The sequence below is a fragment of the Hydra viridissima genome, unplaced genomic scaffold (assembly GCF_058129835.1).
Source record: "Hydra viridissima isolate aposymbiotic clone 2 unplaced genomic scaffold, HvirCarnegie_v1 scaffold_1, whole genome shotgun sequence".
NCBI classification, from domain to species: domain Eukaryota; kingdom Metazoa; phylum Cnidaria; class Hydrozoa; order Anthoathecata; family Hydridae; genus Hydra; species Hydra viridissima.
In genome coordinates, this window is record NW_028324300.1 from 32,968,310 (window position 1) to 32,996,285 (window position 27,976).

General features: G+C 26.6%; 1 protein-coding gene across 1 annotated transcript; it reads right to left on the reverse strand.

The window, feature by feature from the left end:
* LOC145192385 (RNA cytidine acetyltransferase-like) lies at positions 1-27,861 on the reverse strand. The gene is made up of 28 exons (XM_090095450.1): positions 27,164-27,861; positions 26,949-27,040; positions 26,135-26,306; positions 24,639-24,761; positions 24,357-24,418; positions 23,991-24,105; positions 22,901-23,008; positions 22,373-22,506; positions 21,132-21,225; positions 18,252-18,350; positions 18,033-18,169; positions 17,478-17,741; positions 17,200-17,296; positions 16,568-16,684; positions 16,210-16,386; positions 15,789-16,027; positions 15,379-15,427; positions 14,983-15,070; positions 14,558-14,659; positions 13,491-13,607; positions 13,312-13,367; positions 12,883-12,933; positions 12,646-12,714; positions 9,673-9,774; positions 8,434-8,507; positions 6,898-6,978; positions 241-274; positions 1-107 (listed from the first exon to the last, which is right to left on the reverse strand). The coding sequence occupies exons 1-28, from the start codon at positions 27,269-27,271 to the stop codon at positions 33-35; spliced, it is 3,036 nt and encodes a 1,011-aa protein (XP_089951576.1). The 5' UTR covers positions 27,272-27,861; the 3' UTR covers positions 1-32.
* Between the last annotated feature and the right edge of the window lie 115 nt (positions 27,862-27,976).

Consider the following 27,976-nt stretch of genomic DNA (forward strand, 5'->3'; position numbering starts at 1 on the left):
TTTTTATCAAATTTTCCTAAATTCATTATTTTTCACAGAGCATTTTTTTTCTTAGATTTTTTATGCTTTTTGTTCGATGGTATATTTTCCTCTTCAACTGTAGAAATCTACAAAAGGAATAAAATAATCCCGAATAAAACTGCAACTTAAAAGAAAAGTAAAATCGTTGAAAAATATTCAGCAAAAAGACTTTTTTAGAGGAAAGAGTACTTTATATGTATATATATATAAAAAAAATACCTTAGACGTTCTCTTTTTCAGTTTTTCTTTGGTGCTGTAAATAGATAAACAAATATCTACTAATTTATGATAATTTATTGATTGTTACTATTCTCTTGGGAAGTCATGATCCAAAACTAATTTACCAACTTTAATATTAATTGCTCAAATACACTCAACTCTAAACTACATTTTATTGTTTTTCCTACACTTAATAACATTTATATTTTCGTAAAAATATGAATGTTGGAATCATATTTGATCTTAGTGGAGTGATTTAAGTCAAAGTGATAACCTTCGCACATTCATGCAGCTAACAAAGAAAGAAATCAGTGAAAATACCTCTAGTTCTGATGTTATTCCGGAAGTTTTTTCTGTCGTTACAGATAGCAAAAACCAGTTTTCTGCAACTTCTAGGATCAAGTTTCTTATAACACATTCCTAATTTTTGGAAAATAACTAAGTCTAACCGTAAAATTTGCGTGAATTTTTTAAACTTAGTTAATAAAAAAAAAATTCAACATTTTTAAAATTTATTTGCTTAAATTAATGTTTTTGAGAGGTTTATTTTGTCTTTTTACTTAAATCTTTAGTCTTAACCTAACTGACCTCAAATGTATGCATCTTTTCTGACCTGTGCAAATACATGAGAAGCACATTCAGATGTCATTTTCTTTTAATAGATTGTGTTTGATTTTGGTACTTTAATAGGAGGGTTAACAAAATTTACCTGCTTTAGCAAATAAATGACATTTGGAGTGGGTTCAAAATATCACTCCATCCTATAAATTTCAACAAACAGGTTGCTCCCTGTTTGTAAGGAGTCAAAATGTAAGGAGTCTTTTAAATCCTAAAAGACCTATCCCAGAATTAAAGTGGATCATTTCCGTTTTTTCCTAATTTGTAGAACAGACCTAGGGTAAGCATACCATACTAATTTTTTAAAAGTGGATAAAAAAATATTATCTTCTGAGCCTAATCTTTAGTAATTTTATCTGATTGAGTAGGTTCATGGCCTACTTAAATACACGGCCTTCTTTACTGCTTAAATCGAAAAAAAATAGAAGGCCAGTTTAAAAATCGTATATTCGGCCGGATGGACAAACTTTCTCAAATTAATTTTGATTATCGCGCTATAAATTTTCAGTATGTATATCTGGCACAGGATAAAAAATTTTACGTTAGCTAAATCTTAACTGCTAAATTTCAATAAACTTAATTGTGAATACTTAATTGTGGCTTCTTTTTAGTATAAGATAATGGTTGCACCTCTAATTATTTCTGTTGTAAAGTAGTCTCAGTTTTTTGTTTTCCAAACTACAATGATTTGAGAAAGATATGAGTTATATTTTGCAATAGAAATTTTGGGACTGTCAAGTTCTGTGCATGAAATAAAAATATACAAATTCTCAAAAATAAGCTTCAAAAGTATAAAAAACTCTAACACAAACTGATTAAAAGTGAAACAAAATATTTTCATTTTTCTCTCTGTCTTTTTTTAAATGCAACTATGTTATCTGCAACAATTGAATCCCCGACTCTCTTTCTGGTGTTATTAAAATAAATATTTGAAATAACAGTGTGTATAATTTCTTTTCCATGACTTTGATGGTTTGAACATAAAAATGGTTGATACCCTTCTCTACTGCCAAGAACTAACTTTGCTGCTTTACGGTGTTGCATTTGAGACTGATAAATAACATCAAAAATGTGATCTAGCATAGCAAAACTGTCACAGACATATTCTAAAAGCAGTACTGATGGAGTTGTTAGCCCACCTCTGGATAATATATTTAAATAATTATAATCATTTAACTCCTGTTGACAATTTTGAGTACAAAGCAATTTGCAACATACTCCAAACTTCTTAATCAATTTTTTGGCAATAAAACCAGCAATATAACTGGCAACTTCACGAGAATCATCCGATAAAGTCACACAATCAAAATCTCTTTCTTTAATCTGCTCCATTAAGGATCTAACATGTTCTATATCTTTATCAGCATTGATATCATTTTCAAAAATGTCAATTCCTTCTTTTATCAAACTTTTTATTTGGATTATACTCTCACTATAAATGACATCTTTCAAACTGACAAGGAATCTGCCACCGCTCATTTGACGGTATTGTCCATATCTTCTTTCTAAGGGATCACTTTGAAAACGAGCAGTCAATATAAATTTGTACTTATCTTCCAGCAGATCTTCAATTAATGAAGCATGACATAATAAAGTTCTTTGCAGTGCTGATGATGTTTGGGGAGATAATGTATATTTCTCAAAATTTGGAATTTTTGTGTTTTTCCATTTGTTTAACCAGTCAGCAAAAGCTCGAAAAAACTCAGGTTTTTTATCATTTATAATAGCAGCATTACCAAGAAAATTATTAGAAAACTGATTTTTTGAATTTGTAATTGTCCACCATTTATTGAATAGAGTTAAGAATGATGCAATATCTAAACGGTCAGGAAAATATGAAATTATTGCTGCTGCTGTAGTTTCATGGAAGATACCTAAGGCAACACTGACATTTTGCTTCCATTTTCCAGGATGGACAACTTTGTTATTTATATTTGGTGCTTTTTTTAAACTTGCATCCAACAGACTGTCCTTTTCTAATAAATCATGAAATATTTTCCATGATATTTCTCCTGATTGAACATGAATTTCATCTTTGAAAGCTGAAAAATTAAATTCTGGAAAAATTAATCTTTTTTTATTAAGTAAGTTGTTTCGAATATTTTTAATCAGATGCACTGTGTCAAAGAATAAGTAAACTTTTTGTGATAGTACATTAATAAACAAACCATCTTTTTTTTCACCATGCGTATCAAGTAATTTTGTAAAAGAAGAAACATTTGAAGCGTGATTGTCACAAACAACACCTCGAACATTAAAATTATTTTTTATTAAAAATTGAATCAGGTTAAGAATTTCAGACTTTAACCAGTCACTGTTCAATTTTACAATTGGAATTGCTTTGACAATACAGGAGATACTTTCTTTCAAACCAACTACCATGAAAGAGACAATGCTTCTATAACATTCATTTTCCTCACTAATCCCAATAACATTGCCACCAGAATATTCAGCACATTGTTGCAAATACATTTCATCAAAAATTATTATAAGATCTTTCGATAAGTTCCCATTTTCATGTAGCAACTTCAAAACTTTCATAGAATCTATTTCACCTGATTTAAGCTTGCCTAACAAAGATATAGATGGGAGTGGGAATTCCTTCAGCAGTAAATGATAAGTTTGCAGTGAAGTGTACCGCAACATTAATGCAAATTGAAGAACATTTGAAGAATAAATTTGTTTTTTTTTTATTTGGTGACTTTTGAGTTCTTCAAGAATAGAAGACAACTTTTCTTTTTCTGTACTAAAATGTGAATTGAGATTTTCCAGCATACTCCTTCTTTTTAACATACATTGGTGGGTTACTCTGAACCATGATGGTAAGGAAACTGGAAGATTTTTATAAAAAAGTTGGACATGTAAATTTTTGTCGATACAAATAGACTCAGCAACTTCAGGTATGTGTAGTTCATTTTGAATAATTCTATGGAACACAACACAATCATCAAATTTTGAAAATAAATATCCTGCTGGTGAATCAGCAGCTGAAAGGGAATCAACATCTTTAATAATATCTTTTAATAAAAATTTCTGATATTCATCTTCTTGAAATATTCTTTTAGCTGGTGATTTTCTTGGTCCAGATATAACTGGAAGAGAAGCAGTTGCTATGCTAGCAGGGTATATTGTAGGAACAGGCTTTAGGTTATACAGCAAACGAAATCGTTTTTCTGATGCTCCTTTATGTACAAACTTTTTCTCAAAGTGTTTTAAACAGATCACAGATGATTTTGTGACAGTCCAGAAATTTCTATTTACAAATCTAATCCATAACTTTCTTAAATCATCATCTTTTGGAAAACTGAAAACTGGAACTACTTCACCACCTAGATAATTGGAGGTACAACCAACAACACAGCATTTATTAACCATAATTACTATCTATTTATAAAAAGAAGCTATAATCAAGTATATGAGGTTTAGTTGATGTGAAGATATAGAAAACGCTGAAGTTTTTATCCTATGCCGGATATACTTATTTAAAATTTATAGCGCAATAATTAAAATATGTTAAGAAAGTTTGTCCATCCTACAGAATATACGTTTTTTAAACTGGCCTTCTATTTTTTTTCGATTTAAGCAGAAAAGAAGGCCGTGTATTTAAGTAGGCCATGGTAGGTTGATTGGTGTTCCAATCAACTAGACTTTGCTCATTTAAATTTTCACCCGTTATTCCATGCTCGGACACCCATCTTCTGCAAAATCTTATGTCAGAAGTTGTCATCTACTGTGACAAACAGGACCAATTTTTAATGATACTAATCTCTTTGGCAGAACTCTGGTTTTAATAAATACTACTATTTGGTATGCAAGCTATGATCAGTGCTCAGATCTTTAACAATATCAGGACTGAGATACTTAAGTGAAGATAAAGCTTTGCAAACCATTATAAAGTCTGGATTAATTTCAAGATTTGTTGCATCATTAAGCATTTAACTAAATGATCTAGAATTATCTCTGCATATTATTTAAAATCTGATTCTTCATGAAAAAAATGAAAAAGAAAATTTCCACCAGGTTCACTGTAAGCAGTATAAATGCTCTTCTTTTACTAGACCTAGGAATTTCCTGCTTCCACATCGAAAAAGTCTTAATTTCAACTTTTCTATTATCAAAAAGAATACAACTTAAATCATTATTGTTAAACTCATTTTCATGTTTCGAGGTCTTTTTCAAATTTTTCCTGTGCTCTTAACTTTGTTATGAACAATGATAAAACCAGTATTTCTTTCTGTAATAACTTTGGTATCAATAAGAGTAGCAGTTGTAGCTTCCAGTCTCTCAAACCTCTATGATGCCTTCAGCTTGCTAAAGCTACATTTTTCATATTCATGGTATTATGTAAACCATTTATTTCTTTTCATTCTTTGCTTGCTTCAAAAATATCTTCAAAAATATTTTTTAATTGAAATCTTAGGATTCTGGAAGTTGGGAGTTCTGATGGAAGAAACTCTAGACCTTTTTTTGAATTGACAAGCTGACTTACTTCTATTGTTCGGGATATTTGATTATAGTGTTCGGGATATTTGATTATAATAGTCAGTTTTACTTCAAAAAGGTAAAGTTCCAGAAAGACATGTTGAATTAAATGATGCATCAATATTATTACATTTTGTCCAGTTCATGTTAAATTGTAACTTATCATGCGTACTAAATTACTTTTACAAACAGGAGTGGTAATATTTAAATACTATTTTGCAGCACATTGTTTATTAAACTAAATTCTAAAATATAAGATTTTTATTTGTATTTCAATTTCATTTTGTTTGACTGTATGGTGCTTTAGTGCGATTTTCTATGGAGGTTGTGGGATATTTATGTTTCAAGCATAGCTAAGGTGTGTCAATTTTACATAAAATTGACACACCTTAACATCAGAACTTATTCATATATAGCTCTTTAGACTCCACTAAGACCTGATATAATTAAATTTATTTTCTTTAGGAATTTAAAGAGGTATAAATACATCCAAGTGGCACAATGTATAGTTAAATGTTAAATTTTTTTTAGGTAAACTGACAATTCTAATGCCATTCATGATTTGATTTCCACATTCATTCTCATTAAATTTTTCTAAATTTTTTCATTAAAGTTTTTCAAGGGATTTAGAGATTTACCATTAACTATTTGATAAAAAAAAAAAAAGAATGATTTTTATCTTTCAAAAAATTACAATATAGTTGTAAATAAAAACAGTGTCTACTTTTTCTTAATTCCATTGTTTATTTAGCTTTTCATAATTACTTTAATGTTCTTCCTAGAAATTTTGAAAATTCAATGATATTGAAGTAATTGTGCTACAAATTGTTAAGTTGACAAGAAATTAATTTCACTTTTTCATCATAAAACAAAACAAAAAATGAACTTCAATTAAACATTTTCATTAGTAAAAGTATTACTTCTCAAAAAGCTTTTTCATGTGTGTAAACACAATTCTAGACATTTTGATTGTTTCCTTGTGTTTTATTGTTTGTTCACAACTTATTTATAATCCCACCAAATTAATAATTTAATCATGGATTTAATTTGGTCATCAAAAATTTCAGCAGATTGATCGAAATATTAGTCCATCTTTGAGTGAAAATTCTTCTGAACAAAATTTTTAAACCCACTCTAACACATTCATTAAGCAAACTTCAGGTGTCTTAATGAGCCTCAGTGGCTTTGCCACCTTTAAGGAAATAAAAAAGGAAAATATGTTGAAATTTTGTTTTTATTTTCCATTTTTAGAATTGACAGCTGCAAACAAAACTAAAGCTAAAAGCTGTCAAATGTCAAACAATGACATTTATGAAAAAAGGAATTACTTTGTGTCAACTTTATTGGTTTTTTGAGTTTTGTGGTACTAGATATATCATAAATTTACACCCAAATTTTTCTGGAATAATAAAAAATGGCATTACATTAATAATTGGTTTTGTTTCTGTACTGCAAGCCCTACTTCATCAAATCCTTTTTTTTTTAATTGGTAAATTCAATACATACATCATAGAATTTAGTTTTTTTAAATGAATAAAAGCGAGCAATTTAAATCACCTTGGAATACTTAAATTAGCAAGTTTTTTTGTCTTTCCAAGGGCTTCATTCCATTCCTCATTGGTGCCAGTGATCTCGTATCTATTTATACAAAATGAACATTAAAATGCCAGAGATTATTTAATATGCCAAGAGTTCATATTATCATTAACAACCTTACATTTATAATCATTTGAGTCTGCAAAGTATTACTAAACTGACATTTGAGTCTGCAAAGTATTACTAAACTGACATTTCTTATCAAATATTACAATATAAATTGAGAGTGGCAGGAATTTGGCATAAAAAAAAGAAAAGAAAAAGTAACTAAAAATAGTAAAAAAATTACAAATTGGTTTTCAGATTAAAAAACAAAGCGCCAATATTAAAATTACATTAAAATTTTTTTATAACTAACAATAATTAACAATTTAGTAAAACAAATATAAGTAATTAACAATTTTGCCATTAATAATAACTTTGTTTTAATCCAGCTAAGATTATTTTCTTTTAACCTAGATACTAGAATTATTTTCAGATGCTTTTCTTTTTTTTTTAATCTATTTTCTTTTTTTTTTTTTTCATTATTCATTCAGGTTAAACCAGAAACTGAAACTTTTAATTAAATAAAAGAAATTGGATGGTCTGATGAAAATTTATAAATTTTTTATTATTAATCAGAAAATCATTTTCACGCAGAAATTTATCAAAGCTAAATTTTTTAGCTTTAAAAGTACCTTAGGTTTAGATGTAAAAAATGAATTCACTTTTTTTTAGGGTTTTTCATTTCCTCAAAAAGAAAAGTCAAAGCAATTCCAACTGAATTTCTTTGATAGGCCAAATAAAATATCATTAGCATTTGGTGGGCCACACCAAACATAAAAAACAATTAAAAATTGCTTTACTAAATAATTGCCTTTTTTAATATTAAAAACAAAAAGTTTCATCAAACTTAAAACTAGAAATACCAAACTTTTCTTAATAATTATAATAATTATATTGATTTACTTTAGAACATTAAGCAACCAAAATTAAATGCAAAAAAAAAAAAATGTATATACAATTTTATTGTAAAATTTTTTATCATTTTTTACCTTAATTTCAAATTAGGAAAAAAGTTAAAATATCTTTTAAAAGGGTCAAATTAAATTTTTTTTGGTTTGTAGAAGACATTTGCAAATTTATTGATTTAAAAGAACTTTTATAACTGTTTATAATATATATTATTTCCTAAACAATTTTCTCCAGATCAAAATAGTTATAATAACTTCCCAAATTAGCCAAATTTACAGTATATATAATCATACATGACATGCATGCATGCATGCATGCATACATAAATACATACATACATACATACATACATACATACATACATACATACATACATACATACATACATACATACATACATACATACATACATACATATATAGATATATACATAGTGCTCAATTAATTAGTAGCTTATGCAAATTAATATATTTGAAGTTAAGCCATTACATCAATATCTATAAAGCTTTTGGTAAAATGAAAATATAAATTATAATGACTTACTGAGATAAATCAATATTTTTCATTTTCTTTAACTCTATTTTTCTTTTTATTTGAAAATCACGTTCAACTTCCGCCTTAAACAAAAATTAAACCACTTTAATCATTCATATAAATGTGTTTGTGTGCATGTATAAGCCATCATTAATGAGTCAAAGTACTTTATACAAAGAATAGCAACAAAAAGTTGCTATTTCAAAAGTTGTTGTTAAACAATTAAATGTTATTGCATGTAAAAGCTTTTTTCAGTCATTTGTTTGAAGCAGGGACAAAAAAAGAGTTCTATTTTGAGATACTATTACAGAAAAATTAATAATCAGATATTCTGCTCCATGTTAACTAGATTTTGGTTTCTGATTTAGCTTCTTATAGAGAACAAATTTAAACTTTGCTTTTACATTCAAAGTTTTGTAACAATAGTGTTCCAATAATTCCAATTAATGTGTAATTCTGTTCAGAAAAGGAAATGGTTAAACTGATGAAAATAGTTAAAACTGTTGTAGATGGTCCCAAGGCCTGGAAAAACACCCAGTGCATCTCTTAAAACAAGAACTCAATATATTTATGTAATATATTTATTTAATTGAAACCTTCCTTTAATACTGGACTTAAATTATTCACAGAAAGTTCTCGCTTAACTACAGAAAACATGGAATATACAATAATATATAACTGCATGTGTTGTTGGCTATGAAAAGGGTTCATAAACCTGAGAAAATTGTCTCTGATTGTATACAACAACACTATATTATAGAAGTTTATCATGCAAGAAGGAGATAATATTTTAACCATTGCAATTTGTAATTGATAAATACTACTGACTTTAGGTTATACAATAATTATTGTAATAGACTGCATTGTGATCTCAAAAGATATTATTTCACAAGATATCAATTTTCGGATAATGCAGGTACTAGGTTTTTTTACATCAAAAAATATTTTACTTTTAATAAGAGTTTTAAAAACAAATAAGGAAATTGTTTCTGATTTGGTTTTGAAAAAATTTCTTAAAATTTGGTTTCAAATTTGGATTTAGGAAACAAACAAAAAACTTAAAGAAACAATTTTACTAGTTTTTCTGTCCCTGATTTTAAACAAATAATGCCTGAAAGCTGATCTAAACATTGATTGTCATTTACATAAATAGTAACTTAACGATTTAAAATGAAATTACTTTCTACACAAAACCAAAACAAACATAAAAATTATCAATAAGTTAATAAACAAAACATAAATAAAAACCATTTCTTCCTTTAATGATTGAGCTGTAGGCTCCATTGTAATAGCACCACGCTCAGGTAAAAGACTTTTTTCGATTTCAGCTTCCAATATTCCAGATAAAAACTTCAAACAAATGTTAAAATTAATAAATTTCAAAATTAATAAAAGTTACATATCATATAAACTTCATAAAGTGCTGTGCAAAGTTCAGCAACCCCCATAAAATTCAATCAAAAGTAAGTTTATTTGTGGTTAATAAAATTTAATGAGAAATAACATTTTTTCTAAAATATAAAAAGATATTATAATTGTGTTCTCCAAACAAAAAGTTGAAAATTGGATTTTATCCCATATTTTTGTTTTTAATAGGTAAAAAGAAAGATTTGATATTAGAACCAAATCAATATTTTGCACAGTATATTTTATTCTCATAATTTTATTAGAAATTTTTTTTTGGAATGAAATCAATGTGTGCCTAGAACAATATCCAGATGTGATTACTAAACTGCTACAAGGTAAGCTAGGCCAAGGATCCACAAACTGATTGCCATGTTCACTGATATGCAGTGCAAAAGCAATCTCAAAGAAGATTAAAGCTAGCCTCACTGATGATGCTCTCCATCTGCAAGCATCAACTATATATTGCTGGTTAACAAAACAGTTTGAAAAGACTAGTTTTTTCAAAGAATAATATCAATCACAGATTATCTTTCTGTAATTGATACAAAAACTAGACAGTTGATGATTGATGTAATGTAATATTTTCTGATAAGTCAATTTTGGACCACAATGGATGGAGAATGTTTCACAGATGGGTTTGAGTATTTGGAATCATAATTTTAAATCTTCAAACCCAGCTGTGAAACATTCTTCACCCATTATGGTATGGGGCACCATATATTCCACTGGACATTGTGATCTCTATTTTTTTGCCTAAAGATGAAAAGATCAATGCCAAAAAACATCTTGAAATACTTAGGTCGTTAGGAAAGTTCGTAGAACTTCATCTATAAAGATACAATGAGACAGGAAATAATTAAATATTTATATATCATTTTAAACTGCGTTTAATTATGAACATTTTAAGTACTTGTTGAAGTATTTTGAATGTTTATTAAAAAAGTTATTTAAATTTTACTATATACGTTTTGAAGAAAAAATTTAAAAATGGATAAATTTGAATATCGAGCATATATTAAAACCCGTGCTCTACTTGGAGTTTCAGCACAAGCCATAACCGATGAGTTGGTTTTAGTTCTTGGTGACCAAGCTCCAAAATATAGTACAGTTGCCAAGTGGGCTACTTTATTTAAAGATGGTAGAGAGAGTCTCGAAGATGATCCTCGCTCAGGGCACCCTCAAACCACGTATACAGCTGAGAATATTGAACGTGTGCGAGCCATTATTGAAGAAAATCCTCATGCAACACATGATATAATTGAAGCCCTGACATCGATTAATCGCTTTACAATCAACGAAATCATTCACAACGCACTTAAAAAATGAAAATTAACATCACGTTGGATACCCCACGAGTTAACCGATCAAAATCGCAAGAATAGAGTTGAGGCATGTAAGGAAAATTTAGCTCTTTTCAGAAACGGTCCATGGAGACTATGTGATATTATTACAGGGGATGAGTTGTGGTTTTATTTGAGACAAGTTGGACACAAGTCGGCTAACGCTAGTTGGGTCGGTGAAGGTGAAAGTCCAAGAACTATAGTAAGATGCGACAGGTTTCAGCCGAAAAACATGTTCTACATCTTCTTCAAAACAACAGGTGTTGTTCATTTGGGTTATGTTGAAAAGGGAGACACCATTACTAGCGAATATTATATAAAAAATTGTTTGAAACCTCTTATATGCGAAATAAATAAGCAAAGACCTAAAACAGGCACTCAAAATTTCAAATTTCTCCATGATAACGCTCGACCCCATGTGACTGAAACCGTCACAAATTGTCTAAACCAAGCTGGAATTACAATAATTCGCCACCCACCATATTCACCAGACTTAGCTCCATCCGATTATTGGCTATTCGACTTGATAAAAAAAATCTTGATGACAATACTGACGTCGAAAGTCAAAAAACTCGCATAACGAAGCTACTTCAAAGTATACCCAAAGAAGAGTATAAAAAAACGTTTGACAAATGGCTTGAAAGGATGCAACTTTGTATAGATAATGATGGACATTATTTTGAACATTTGATAAAACAAAATTAAAAAAAACTCTTCTTTTTTTTTTTTAGAGGGGAGTTCTACGAACTTTTCTAACGACCTAAGTACTTCAAGAAAAGTTGCAAAAATTTATGGTGATAAAAAATGCCACTTACTTCCAGCAAGATGAAGTTACCCCATACAGCTTGAACTGTCACTCAATGGTTTCAAAAATCTTTTCAGCTACTCACTGAATTCACTAGTAACTCACCAGATTCAAATGTCATTAAAAATTGCTGAGACAACTTGAAGCATAAACTAATGAAGAGAAAGCAGCTGACAACTCTCAGAAGCTATTTGATTCAAACCCATGGCATATTACTTGCTGCCTTGAAAATAAGGACCTTCACACAAATATTAACTATTCATGAACTTCTCATCTGAGTTTGTTACATTTAAACTATAAGAAGTTAACTTTTTAAATTTTTTGCAGACAAATTCATTTTTATGGAGAATAATACCTCTTTTACTTTGCTTTTGCACAGCACTTTACATTCACCCACCTTAGTTTTTACAAAGTAAACAAACTTAAGCCCAAGTTTTACAGTCTCATATTTAGGATTTTATAAAAAAAAACTTTAAGTCATTCTTTAAATATACTTTGACTAAATTTAGCCCACTAAAATATGATCACTCAAATATACTAAATATACTTAAATGCATACAATCTAAATATCTATATGGATCAATTTAAACAACAATTCAAAAAACCTAGTTTACTTTAAATATATATTGGCCCACAATATATGAAACAAAGATGGTTGGAATTACTCACTTGGTTAGCTTTGCGAATAATTTTATTGAACAAACCCAAAACTTGACTACTTGGTAATGTTAATTCTTTCTAAATAGCAAAAACATTTCAAATGATTTCTTCTGCCAAAATATAAAACAATGTAAAAATAAACATGGCTTTATTTTATATTAACAGTAAAAAGAAAAAAACCTCAAACAAATGATAAAAATAAAACTTTAGATAACAAAAACTGTTTTAAAAAATTCTTATAAATACCTCTAAAGTTTCAATAGACTTTCTCTGTAAACCGATACCAAGGAGAATAGCCTAAATTATCAGATATTCTATATATGTTTTTAACAAAAAAAAGCAGCTGATTTACTATCATCCTTCAAGATTTTTTAAAGAGAGAAATTTTATAATTTCAAAATTGAGTTCAAAGCATCACTAATTTTCTCAAATTTTTTGCAAGAATGGGGGTGCTATTTCTTCAGGAGAATGCAATCAAATGCAGAATGGAATTAGTGATTAGTAATAAATAAAAAAAAAAAGTTTACAACAAAAAATAAAGAAGAGTTAGGAATATAATATCATATGTCAATAACGAAAATAAGGAGTTACTGATGAATACAGAACCTACAAGCATTAACAAGAAATATTTTGATTTAAAGCATTAAAAATATTTAATAAAATGAAAAAATCAACCTTTTGCACAACAGAGAGCTGAAAATCCATTTTGTTTAAAAAATATAGCCTTGATACTATAAAAAATAATAATAATTAATTAAAATCTAATGAACAAATTACTTCTAAAAAAAAAAAAAAATTGTATATTCATAAATAAGTTTTCAATTTATTGTCACAACAACTTATCTTGAAAATACCTTCAGGTACAAGATCCATTATAAGATGATAGTCAACCATATTTTTGGCATAAAGTTCTAAGCGATTGATATCATACTTTGTAAAACTGTAGAGTAACTCATCTTTATTTAATAGACCTGTTAGCAATTTCCAAAATTAAAAACATATGAAAATATAGATACTAGTATGTATATTAAGCATCTGCGTCTCGTTATTTTTTTTATTCGAGACGAGACAATGATATCCGGGATACAATTTTTAAATTCCGAAAGAAAATTTATTGTCCCGGTTTTTAACTTTTTTCCAGGACGGTTTATTCGTCAATTTTTTCCAGGACATTTCTCATCTCGTTATGCTTGTTCCAGTTCATTTCGAGAAAACGATGCCGAGACGCAGATTCTTAATGTATATATATATATATATATATATATATATATATATATATATATATATATATATATATATATATATATATATATATATATATATATATATATATATATATATATATATATATATATATACACACACACACACACACACACACACACACACATATATAAACCATTACCTCTTACATATATCCATTTAAACATATACAAATATAAACTTTTAAACTTTTTAGCACACACAAAACTTTTGTTTCATTTAAACATTGTTACCATTTTGCATCTGTGAATAGATAAGATCCTAAGTGACAATCTTTCTTTTCTTTATTAGATGTCAAGATATTTTTATCAATTTTATAATTTTTATTGTTGTTATGATTTTTGTCATTATTTTTTTTTGTTAGATATATTATTATCATTTTTACTATTAATAATATTCTTATAGTTGTTATTGTTATTATTATTATAGATATTATTGTTAATATTATTATTACTATTTTCAGCATTATTAATATTATATAACAATAATATAAATATAAATTTATTGTTATTATTATTATTGTCTGGGGTATAAAAATTTACTCAACTTTACCCTTTTTTTTTTTAAGTTTATATAAATAAAAAAAGGGAAGAAAAATTGAAAAGGAAAGAGAATAAAAAAACTAAAAAGATCATGAATCAAAGTAAGCTATTCTTACTTGCACTAGATGCAGTTTTTGTTTGTAACATATTTAAACCAAGAGACGATGAAAATTCACGAAACTGAAATGATAGCAGTGAAATAAACCTGCGACGGAAATCTAGGTAAAAAAATTATCTTTGCATAAGGTTCAAAGCATGATAAGAGCTGTAAGTTTAATACTTCAATGACTAAAAGAAATTGCAAGTTATTTATAGAAAATAAATACTATAAAATAGTTAATACACTAACACTGAAAAATAAAATATCTTAAATTTAAAAGTCGTAGAAAGAGTATGTAGTTTTTTTCTAGCATTTGGCTATTATGTAGCCAAATGCTAGGAAAGAGCTTATCATTAACGTTTGACTCTAATGGTAGTTTGCTGATACTAAGGGCAGCTTGCTAAATATTTCAGAGACAGAAAAACTAAAACAAAACTTTACCTTGCCAGAATAAATCCAGCCATGAATTTTCAATATTATCTTGTAATAAGCGCAACATGATACAAGAATACTCCCCAGTCAAATCATTCTAATTAAAATAATGTAAATAATTTTCTTTTGAAAAAATGGTCTTTGATATAATAATAGATGCAACTTAACTAAATTGAAATAAATTTATGTTTCTATTTGTCATGCATATTTATACAATTATATGCATGACAAATTATAATACAACTTATGCACAAGCTAAATAATTGTACAACTACATGCATGATAAATAAAAATCAATAATAAACATATATGTTCAAAGAATACTTTGCATAATTTTTAAAACTAATTAATAAAATTAATTAAACAGAAAAAAGCATGAATAAACAAACAAAAGTGATTTTATACTGCACTTTGACGCAAATAAACTGGAACAAAATTCCCATTCTTCCAAAATCTACATAAAATATTTAATATTAGGATAACTTATGATAAGGTCACAAAGTATAAAGATAAAAGATAAATAAAAAGCATGTGATCACTAATTTTATCAATTGCAACCAAAGCATAAACTGTGTAGAGTAAAAAGAAAAATAAAAGTTAAAAGATTTTTCACAATTGCATCTTTGAAATAATCTTAATGAACAATGCTACTTTAAAGTTTCAAAAGAATGCTGTTCAAAAGTGAGTATAAAAGATGATGAAATAACCTTTGTATATGAATGCATTTTGCAATAAGATGATCACTAAGGTTATATCACATAGTTAATTATAAGAACAAAAAAAGACTTTGAAAAAAAACATTAAGCAGATAAAACCTTAGTAAATCTGGTGTGAGTCCATATGAAACACCTAAGTAGTCAAGTTTTTCTGCAGGACATTCATTTAATTTTAGTAGGAGTGGAGGTAGATTGCTTCTGGGTTTAATAACTTCTTCTAATAAATCTGAATCACTTTCATCAATACTATTTACAACTTTTGGCTGGTCATCTAAACATGGTATGCATCCACTGTAGTAATCTACAAGCTGCTGAAGTGTACGCTTACCGTATCCCATCTTAATGAAAACAAACTTTCAAAATAATAAGACTTCATAAAAAAACATTATTTTCAAAAACTTTATGACATTTAAAATATTATCACAAGCACACAAAAAATATTTTCACAAATGTTATAGAAAAATTTCTAGGAACATAGAAACTTCTTGATCTTTTTAAAAAGAAATCAGTAACAAAATACATTTTGGAATTCTGGATGGGTGGCAATTCTAACAATTCTTCCACCAGACAAACTGCCAAACTCATTATCATTAAACTGTTGACTGATTGTCCATGGTATGAGATCACCACTTGCACGTTTACCTCTTGAAAGGCTATTAATTATTGTATCTTTGGATATTTCTCCTTCTAAGCAGACCTAAAATTTAAATAAATTTAAAGCATTAAGAAAATAAAATATTTTAAAAAGTAAACTTTCTACATAACTGAAATCAATGAGTATAAATTTAAGCATAAGCACGCAATTTCTTTGACTTTTTGATCTCATATCTAGAAACTGGAGTTCTTTTTTACTTAAAAAGTTTTTTTAAAGGATTTACCTGAACAACACATAAAACTTCAGGAAGAGATGTCTGTTCAGGGTCTACTGGGCCCAATAAACAAAATAGATTATGGGCTGGAGCATCAGAAATTAATTGCAAATCATTTGGAGTGTTCTGGAAAGAAAAAAAAAAGATACTTGTAAATATTCTTAAACTTCAGAATACCAGGGTAGGAATAGAAATCTGCCCACAGGTTATTTACTTATTTAAAAGTAATTTTAATTCAAAATATTCAGGATTTTGAGTCTAAAAACACTGTTGGAGCATTTTAGTGTATTTAAAAATAAATCCCATCTTGTTAAACCTGTACATGTATGCAGCTTTTTATCAGTAGTTTTGATAAAAAGCTACATATATTATGCATTTACAGAACACAAAACAAAATAATTATGTTTTGGTTTTTGTAAAAAGTTATTACCTAACATGACAAGGAACTCTCCAAAGAGCTGATTACCACCAAAAACAATCTTAAAGTAGATATTTACAAAAAATCAAAAAGTTGTAAACAAATTTTACTAACCAAACTTTGGTTATTTACATAAAAAAAAGTTGTGGGCCAAATTTTACCCCATCCCTGGTACAGGTTGAGTAATAGATTTGCAATTTTAATATCAAAATTTAAATTGTACCTTGTAATGGGATGCAACATAAAGAGACATAATACGCTGTAAGAAGACTTCAGAAGCTTTGTGGTATGAAAAAAGGGTATCTCGGTTGATATAATATCTTCAGATTTGTTAAGAGAAAAACCTTTTTAGTAAATAACTTAGCTAAAAAAATCTTTTATTTTTCTGTTAGATTTATTTTTTTTCCTGTACTCATTGCATAAATTAGAAATTTATAATAAAGATTATAAATAAATATTAATAAAGATATAAACATAAAATGCTGACATTAGATAAGATACAAATCACAATCTTTAGGCAGTGGACAACCCGAACTAATTCGTGGAACAATACTTGCATCAAGACAAAGTAAACCATTAAGCCATTTTTCAACAGGGTCATTGTTAGCATATCTGATTGATTCATTTAAAGAAAGTTCTTGTAGAATACGCCCAGTTGGCGAATTACTTGTAACTGTTCCAACATTTTGACTTTTATCTACTACACTTTGTGAACGTAGTTGCTCAATTAATTTCAATGATAGTGACCTCCCAGTACCTTCATAACTGTGTTAAAATATTTTTAAAAAGAAGTATTACTAAGTATTTTTGTGATAAAAATATATATATAAACCATTTATATAGAATTTTCATTGTTTGAAAGTTAACTTGGAGTAATTTTGAAAACCTTTTAGGTTTTCTTTTTTTATTCTGCTTTTTATTTTGAAAACTTTTTTTAGGTTTCAATCATTTGTATGGATTGTTAACTAATATAAATGAAGTCAAGCATCAATCATCACACAAATTAACTATGTAATTTTGTTTTAGCAAAGAAAACTACATTCTTATTTCAATTACCCATTTATAGTTGAGGACATAAACACCAAGTAAGGGCCAATCAATTGCTTAACATATGGTAGAGGAATAGCTGCTGCCTCATCAATAGCAACTAGTTCGGCTTGACCCAGTTTATGGTAGTCTGTAGGTGAAATATACTAAATAACAAAGCGCAAAATTGTAAACACATACTATAAATTTTTTATACAGCAGATAAAAAAAAGAGACAAAAAAATAAACCTGTATAGTTTGTCTATGCTCTCGAAAAATATTTACACGAACAACAGCTTTGTTAAAGTCAGGATTTGTTGACTGAATGATCTCATAATCCAAGTGTTCCTAAAATAAAACATTTTAAAAGTATATTCAACATAAGAACACTTTCGTAAACTTACATCATCAGCATATCCAGTTTATTGTTGTACAACCATTACTTAAATTTTTGGTGTCAGTAGGTAAATTGCTGAAATACTCTGTTATGGTTTATTAAGAACAATAAAGTATATTTTTCTCTATAACTTTTCAACTCTAGTTTTTTATCCTGAAATTCCAAACATTAACAACCTAGGGAAATAAACAAAAACATTTTTCTGTTGCATGAGATATTTAAACTGATTCTTATGTTTGTTTTTTAATGCTGATTTTAAAGCTGAGCTCAGATTCTATTGGCATGCTTTAGTTATTTTGAAATATTCAATTCATTGATTTTTAAAAATAAGCTTTTTTTATAGGCATTTTTGTATGGAAATTAGACTACTTTGTTTTAGATCAAATATATAATATGACAGCTTTTTCAAAAAGTCATAAGTGCACACACAGCTCTCTGTTTCTCATTCATTTTGTTACACCTTTGGCTGCTAAACACTTGTCTGACAAAGACAAAAATTATCAATGTTTTGGGATTAGCATATAACACTTATTTCAAAAGGTAAATCTTTTAATTTTTTCTTTAGCCTGATCCCGAAGATTCTCTTTATATCTTTAATATATAACATGAGGAGTCTACTTTTTATCTTTATGACCAACTATTTTTCAAAAAAAAAAAAAAGCCTCTCTTTTGCTATCTTTATGGTTCGGTAAGAACCACTAAATCACATTAGTAACTGCTACTTTTTGTCTAATGGTATTGTCAAAAAAAAAAAGCTTATATTAGGATTCTTTCTGCTTTAGATTTAATCCACATTCTGAAGAGATTCTAGAATGAATACAACATGCCTGAGACAGAAATTGAAGAAATTGTCTATAGTTCAAAGCGAAGCCTTAAATGCATCCTACTGTATCAATGGAAATACTTTTGGTTATGTTCCAATTGGTTATTCTGCAAATTATTTAAGCTTGATTTTATGAAACAATTTGTTAAGCCACTGAGAAGTGACAAAAAAGCAGGAGTTTTTAATGACTTACAAATATGCTATATTTTAAGAGATTTTTAATTAGAATTAAATAAAGCATAGGATAACAAATAGAAAGCAACTTGGTTGTTGTTTATGGCTGGTGTAAAAAACTTTTCTCAGAAACAAAAGAACAAAAAAATGTGCAGCACTAGTTATGAGAATGCTGCAAGTATTTTTTAATCTTGGATGCAAATGAGGCTATCTTGACTAGTTTCCAGACAATCTTGGAGATGTGAGTGCAGTTCCATCAAGGTTTTAGGACGATTTAAGATCATTATCAAGGCTGTTTTGATAAATAACATAACAGGTGGCAAAAAAGTTAAGAGACAAAAGTTAAATTAATTTTTCTTATAAAAATTGATAAAAAGATGTTTAGTTTTAAATAATTTACAATCAATGATGTGTCTAAAATATAACTAAAAAAATATTTTTTAAAAATAAGTTTAATTGTTTCCAGGAGAGAAAATCTTTTAGAAAGTGTTAAAAATTTCATTGTAAAAAATCCAAAAATGAAAAAATCACTTTTTAAAGGAAGGATATGCATATTCAACTTTTTATAAGGTTTTAAAGTTGACTGATTAAAGGCAAGAAAAAAACTAGATGATCATCTTCATGGACAACGGCTAAGCAAGCTAAACTCAAGCAACTAGTAAACAGTAGATATGGAGCGAGTCAACGAAAGTTGGGCCAGAAATTTGAAGATAGCCATCAAGATATCTCATAACAATTGTCAAAAATGCAAATTTCTTACCACAAACGAACAAAAACTCCAAAATACAATGATGATCAAGGTTTGAGAGCCAAAAAATTGAGTTGAAAGTTGGTAAACCATCTTTATGGAAAAAAAAAAGATATAGTGATTGTGACAAAAAATATTTCTTATTTAATGGTACAGAAATGCCCAGAAACCTAGGATTTTACACTGATAACATCAAGTGTTCATTAATCAAATGCAACTGTTACATGGATGGAAGAAAACTTGAACTACGTTGCCAAGAAGATCAATATGCCAAATGGTCCACAAGCAAGGCCAATCAAAAATTTCTGGGGTTGTCTAGCACAAAAGTATATGAGAATGGCTGGCAAGCAAAAACAACCAATCAGTTGGTCAAAAGAATGAAAAAAAAAAAAAAAATTGAAAGATATTGACTTAAATTATTTACAGTCCATAATGAAGCGAGTCAAGACAAAATTAAGAAATACAGCAGATCATGGTTTTTTCATTATTTAAAAAAGTGAAAACTTAGAAATGAATATCTTATAAAATGCAAAAAACCGTTTGTTTTTCCTTTTCTTAGTTTTTGAAATATTTGATTTTAAATTTTGTTTTTTAACTTTTTTGCCACCTGTTATGCAATATTTCTGGAGCTTTCATACAAGTTAACTCAGGAAAAGTTTACAAATATAAATTTCTATGCAATAGGATATTTTGAAGAATTGATATTATGTTCAATCCTATAATTTTATAAAAAACAAAACCTTATTTTAGCAACTCCATATGGTTTCTCAAACCTGCTTTTCCAAAATGCTAATTTGTAAGCAACTTCAAAAACTAAAACCTTTACATTACAAAAAATTTGTAACTTGCCATGAAAATCTGATTTAAATTTGAATTCAGTATTGATGTAAAAGCATCAAAATCAATGCAATAATTTTTTTATTGGCCTGTGTAATTATAACTGATGCTTGAAAAATGCAAGAAGAAATATAATGATATAAAACTAACCTGGTAATTAAGAGCATCAAAACCTTTAAATATAAACTCAAACAATGTCTTTAAATTCTCTGGACTTGGAGAAGTCACAAAAATATTTGAGTAGCTAAAAGAATGAAAACTAGAAGAATAAAAAAGAGAAAACTGTTTTTAAAAATATTTTTAGTAAATTAGCAAAGTTTTATGAAGGAAATGCTTTTTACATTTGTAGGGCATACTATTTTAAAGAAATTTATCTGCTTTTCAAAAACATTTGGAAAAAACTGCTTAATGTATAGGATATATATATATATATATATATATATATATATATATATATATATATATATATATATATATATATATATATATATATATTCTTATATTTCCTACATGTTTCTTTTTCTAACAGCCAATTGTAAATGAATTGCTAAATGGAAACATAAATAGTTTAGTATAACCAATACAGGAGTTGTTAGAAAACATTTTAGAGTTCACATGATTTTACTATTTACAATACTAGCTAACTATTTCCAATGTCATTTGTATTTTTTAGAGTTAAATGATGTAGTTAATGGAGTATCACTTTTTAATATGAGTTTGATGTATTGAAGAAAAGTGTTCTTCTTAGACTAATGGGTAATGAGAGCTTATCTTTCCATATTTAAGAGATTAAATAAGGTAAGATAAGCTCTTCTGAAAAGGAAGTTTGGTCATTTTGTTAATATATAAATCATAAAACCTTTGAAATTTACTTGTTTAAATGCAACAAACTCCAAAGGGTGATGTTTATTTTTGTTTAAAATAGCTTATTAATTGTTTGTTTATTTTTTAATTCAATTTTAACTATTTTTTAAAGAATTCTTTTTTTTTATAGGATTATTATAAACTCAAAAACAAAATTAGATAATGATTTTTAAGTAAAGAAAAGAATTCATTTTAAAACTTTTTATTTTTAAAAATGTTGTTGGACTCAAGCTACTAGTTAGCTGCATGCCATCAGATAGTGATTAATATGCTCCTCAGGATAACTTATAAATAAGTAACATTCACTATTTTAAGTATTCTGGCTTGTTATTGATCCGGTTTGTAAGAGTTATCTAGACAAGCATTTTATTTAACTTCTTGTTAACCTAGCTCCTAATGAACAATGTATACATATTTCATATCTTGAACATTTGAAACATTTTACTTGCAAGCTGATTTTTCATTTAGCAATTTTAGTAAATACTGAATTATTTTGATAAATAATTACATTGAGCAAATGATTTTACCCAAATGTAACGGCTGAAGCTAAAGCTAATCCAATAGCAGCAGACTTTCCTCTCCCTCGAGCAGCTGTTAAAGTAACTGTACTTCTTAAAGTTTTTTCAGAGATCACTTCAATGAATTTTAACACAGCTTTTGCCTTGAAAAACAAAAAATTAACAATTACAATATAAAATACTTTACAAAAATTGCATGTAAAATGTATATTACACCAAATGTAACGTAAAAAAAGTATACCTTAGAAAAATTATAATTTTAAAAATATCTTATACAGATTGAACTTGTTTTTTTTTTTTTTTTTTTTCAGTGGGATCAGATTTCTAATTTAATTTACCTAAATTAATAAAAAAATATTTAGTATATTCTATTTAATGTATTCTATTTAATGTATTCTATTTAATGTATTCTATTTAATGTATTCTATTTAATGTATTCTATTTAATATATTCTATTTAATATATTTAAAAAGATTTTTAATATTAACTTCTTACAAAACATTGTTAATTCAAAAAATTTAAGCTTGCATTATTTACCTGATCAAGTGTTTTACATTGACTCACAATACATCCAATAGGTTGTGTATCTTGTAATGAACTTTGCAATTCTTTTAATTCTGCTTCTTCTGCTGTCATTGATTCTTCCTATAATAATAATAATTATAATAATAATTAATAATTAATAATAATAATAATAATAATAATAGTAATAATAATAATAATAATAATAACAATAATAATAATAATAATAATAATAATAATAATAACAATAATAATAATAATAATAATAATAATAATAATAATAATAATAACAATAATAATAATAATAAAAATAATAATAACAATAATAATAATAATATAATAATAATAATAATAATAATAATAATAATAATAATAATAATAATAATAATAATAATAATAATAATAATAATAATAATGGTAATAATAATAATAATAATAACAATAATAATAATAATAATAACAATAACAACAATAATAATAATAATAATAATAATAATAACAATAATAATAATAACAATAATAATAATAATAATATAATAATAATAATAATAATAATAATAATAATAATAATAATAATAATAATAATAATGATAATAATAATAATAATGATAATAATAATAATAATAATAATAATAATAATAATAATAATAATAATAATAATAATAATAATAATAATAATAATAATAATAACAATAATAATAATAATAATAACAATAATAATAAAAATAATAATAATAACAATAATAATATAACAATAATAATAATAATAATAATAATAATAATAATAATAATAATAATAATAATAATAATAATAATAATAATAATAATAATAATAATGATAATAATAATAATAATAATGATAATAATAATAATAATAATGATAATAATAATAATAATAATGATAATAATAATAATAATAATAATAATAATAATAATAATAATAATAATAATAATAATAATAATAATAATAATAACAAAAGAAAAAGGGAAGCATATGAAGATCAAAAATTCTTTACATGATTATAATCTATTGAAAATTAATTAATACTATTATTCACCAACTGATTGAAAACACTTTTAAAAAAAAAAGAAAAAAAAAATTTACTTTAGTTTTTGGTGTAAGAGCAATTATATTTGCAGATTGGGATGAGCATGGTAATATTCTTAAACTGTCATCTATTACCAAACAATTCTTGCATGAAGAAAGTGACAAAATAAACCTGGAAATTTCAAAAAAAAAACAAAATAGCTAAATTAACATCATAAATAAAAAATATTATCAAACCGAATGTTATATGAATATTTTCTAGATTAGTAAAAGAGTAACTAAGTGCTGATTTTGATTGAAAGTTTAAAAAAAAAAAAACAGTAAAAAATTTGTTTTATTCACATCTTCAGGTTTTTGTTTAAAAATCCTAACAAAAAAGTAAACAGAAGAAATTAGTTGAAAATTTTATACAACAGTTCTAACCTTTCATTGAATCGACTAACTATATCTCGATGAGATTCTGTTCTATATCTTGAATGCACATCCTATAAATCAGGGCTCAAAATGCAAACTATGTATGTAATGATTATTCAAATAATCTTTTCTTTTGATAAAAAATGGAATAAACTTTTATTAAACAAGAACAGATTTTTTTTAAAAAAAAAACTATTGATGTTGCAAATTAATGAAGATAAAATAACATTAGCTATAATATACGTTTAACTGCTTTTGTTTTATTTACTTACCATTACTTTAATTGCTTACCATGGTCATTGTATAAAGCTTTTTCAGTGAGTCAATATTTTGCAACAAAACACAGACAAGTCCACCACCTTCAACAGTTTCAATAGTACGAGCAAGTAAATTTGGTGTGAGTGCTTCAAAGTCCTATTTATTAAATTCACAAGCAATATATCACACTATTGTACACAAATTCTATACACATAATATATCAAAAGTTTATGTAAGAAAGTTTTATTTTATTTTAGCATTATCACTTTAAATTAATAGAGGTTTAAAAACAGGCTTTATATATTAAAAAGTTTTAGAACGTAAAATCCTTGTATAAAGTTATCACATAAGTTGCATTTCATAAAAATCACAACTTTAAAACATTATGAAATTGCATAAATTTAAAAAAAGAGAGACATTGCCCTACTTTACAGACAGATATATAATAACATTTATAACAAATGTATCATTTTAACTTTTTGGTTCAGCCCTTCATAACATTCTATAGGAATTCCTTATGTCATTCTATAGGAACATACCATTAAACTCAATAGAAATATGATTAATAAAGTATAACAAGTGTTAACTCTAAGTGATAAAAGTTTGCATACAAAAGCAAACTTCTGTCATTACAAAATGTAGTTATGGAAAGCAATTTTTGCATCTGTAGACTAAAACTGCAATGAAGTGTGAAGGTTTTTCACTTGTATACAATTTATATCTCTTTATAAATATTTTTTGTATATTAAAAATCATATATCATAAATTTTATATAGCATACACAAGGGGAAATTGCTTACAGTTTGCAAAGTATTTTTGCTTTTTAAAATTTTTTATTAAATAATTTTTAAGTTTTAAACATAAAAAGATCCATAGAATAAATTAAACAAGTTTGACGAGAATGAAAACTTAATATATAAAAAGAGTTAAAGCTACTGGGGTGGCAAACTCTTACAAATCTAAGTTTGGAAACTTTATTTACCTCACATACAAAAAAACATTAAAAAAAATAATAATAAAACTGTAAATTTATAAGAAATAAGAAACTCTTATTCTTATTACGGCGAGAATCAAAATAACATAGGAAGATAGAAAAATATACATGGTTCAGTTTCATATTCCTAGATTCTGCAATAACATTTCAGTACTAAATTATTAGGTTTTTTCTAAAGTTGTGTTTGCTATCAAATATGTTATAAAAATTTTGTAAGAAACAATCCACAGTTTACAAATTGAACTAGTAATACTGATAATACTGTTATTCTGTTCTTGAAACATCAAACTAAATAAAGGTCTCCTGACTTAGACACAATTATAAGTATTTGAGTGAAGGAACAAATTTTATTTGATTTTTATTTAAAGAATTTAATCAAAAGAAGTTTAATTTAAATTATTGTTGAATTTTATTTTCAAGTTAATACTTGTACAACACTACCTAGATTACTTAATATCAGTTAAAGACTTTTGGCTGGTTTTTTCTGAAAACGTATTGACAGCAATTTTAACTTTAAAAAGGTATAATCTTTTACCTGTAAAATAAGCATCCCATAAGTGTTTCCAAGGATCTTATGGGTTTCCCCATAAAAACAATATCTTATAGTTGTAGCAGCAATAAAAAGTTCAAATGGGTCATCTTTTTTTATATCAAGTGATCCACTTTTCACTTTTTTTTGAAGCTGTTTCATTTTCTTTTTACGATGACTAAAAAACAAGTTTCCACAATCACTTAAATTCACTGACATAAAAGATTTAATCTCTTTTTTTTTGGATTTGCAATTCTATATAAAAAGGTTTCATAAACAATATTTATGGGACAAACATACTCTAAGTTGGTAAAGTTCTGTGGTAAAATCCTCTGCAAAACTAAACCTTTTTTTAGTTTTTCAGACTAAACATTAGCATAGCAATTTTTATGTTTATCAAATTGAAGATTCTGCATGAAAACACTTTTAACTTAATAAGCTACTAAATGCTAAAGAGAAACAGCGGTTTGATTTACCATTGACTTTTTTTTTTTTTTTTCAAGTGTCTATTTTGCAGGGAAGGTAATAGTAAATAACACTCTGGTTTGGAAAGTTATATAAGACTGCCTGATACAGCAGTTATAAAACCAAAAAAGATATAACAACAGACATCACCAATGGACATGCAGAACGTTAGTTGGGCAGAAAACAAAACTGGCTGCAACAATAGTGAAATGTGCAATAATAGTGAAATCTATATTAACTTTACTTTTTCGAAGAAAAAAACAACAACAAAAAAAACAACATATGGACTAAAATCTATCAATTGAGTAAAAAAATTTTTAGTTCAAAAAGCACAAAGCATAATTATAGTATTCACCTGCTAAAACCTAATTCTTTTTTATAGCACCACAGAACAGATGGGCGAGCACGTATTTGAGACTTTGATAGCATATGATGAAGTATAACAACCTAAAAAAAAGAACAAACTAATCTTATATAAGATAAATAATACTGACCTATCAACATATATTTTACACTACTACTGTGCAAATAAACATTTAACAATAAAATGCATGCAAATGAAAGCTTCACCTGATCACGAGCTTTTTCACCAACAACAAAAAAAATAGATCTATGATTTTGCTGAACTCCATTTTCAATCAACACTCTAATTCTATTATCAATTTTTTTGAGTACCATTTCATCTAATTCTTATACATTAGAAAAATAACATTCTCAACTTTGGAATACAAAAGTTAATTAATGCCAATTTAGATGTTAACATACTTGATAAGACAACTAACTAAATACATAGTTAACATATTAGTCTATATGCTGTAAAAATATGCTCCTTATTACAGTAATAACTATAAATGAAGTTGTCCTAGTACTTACTTTCACTAATCCAAATAAAAAATCTTAAGTTTCTCTTTAAATTATAGAACTAGAACCTCTCATAGCAGTGCACTAACTGGTTACTATTTCTGACTTTGATTTTGTACCAAATTTTGTATTAGTTTATACCCATCAGCTGATAAGTTATTTTTTGTATTAACAATCTACAGTAGTTATAGTTGTTAAATGATGTACCTTCAGCGCGTTGGGAAAAAAACAAACAAAAAAAACAATAAAAAAAACAGCCATAAACATAAAACCTAAGATACTCTATCAGAGTGTAACTTTTAGGGATGAAGCATTAGACGTAAAGGTATTAAGTTAAAAAAAAAATGATTGTGCTTTTCTGACCATGTGTTATAGTTTAAAAGTGTTCAACTCGTGTACAGCTACACAAAGGTTTTGAGGCCGCGAGTTTATTTAAGTACCGTAAAATTGAATAATATTGCGTAAGTGAAATGACATTTAGGTAGAAGATCATATTCCATTTAGTTAGAATTCCATATTCAA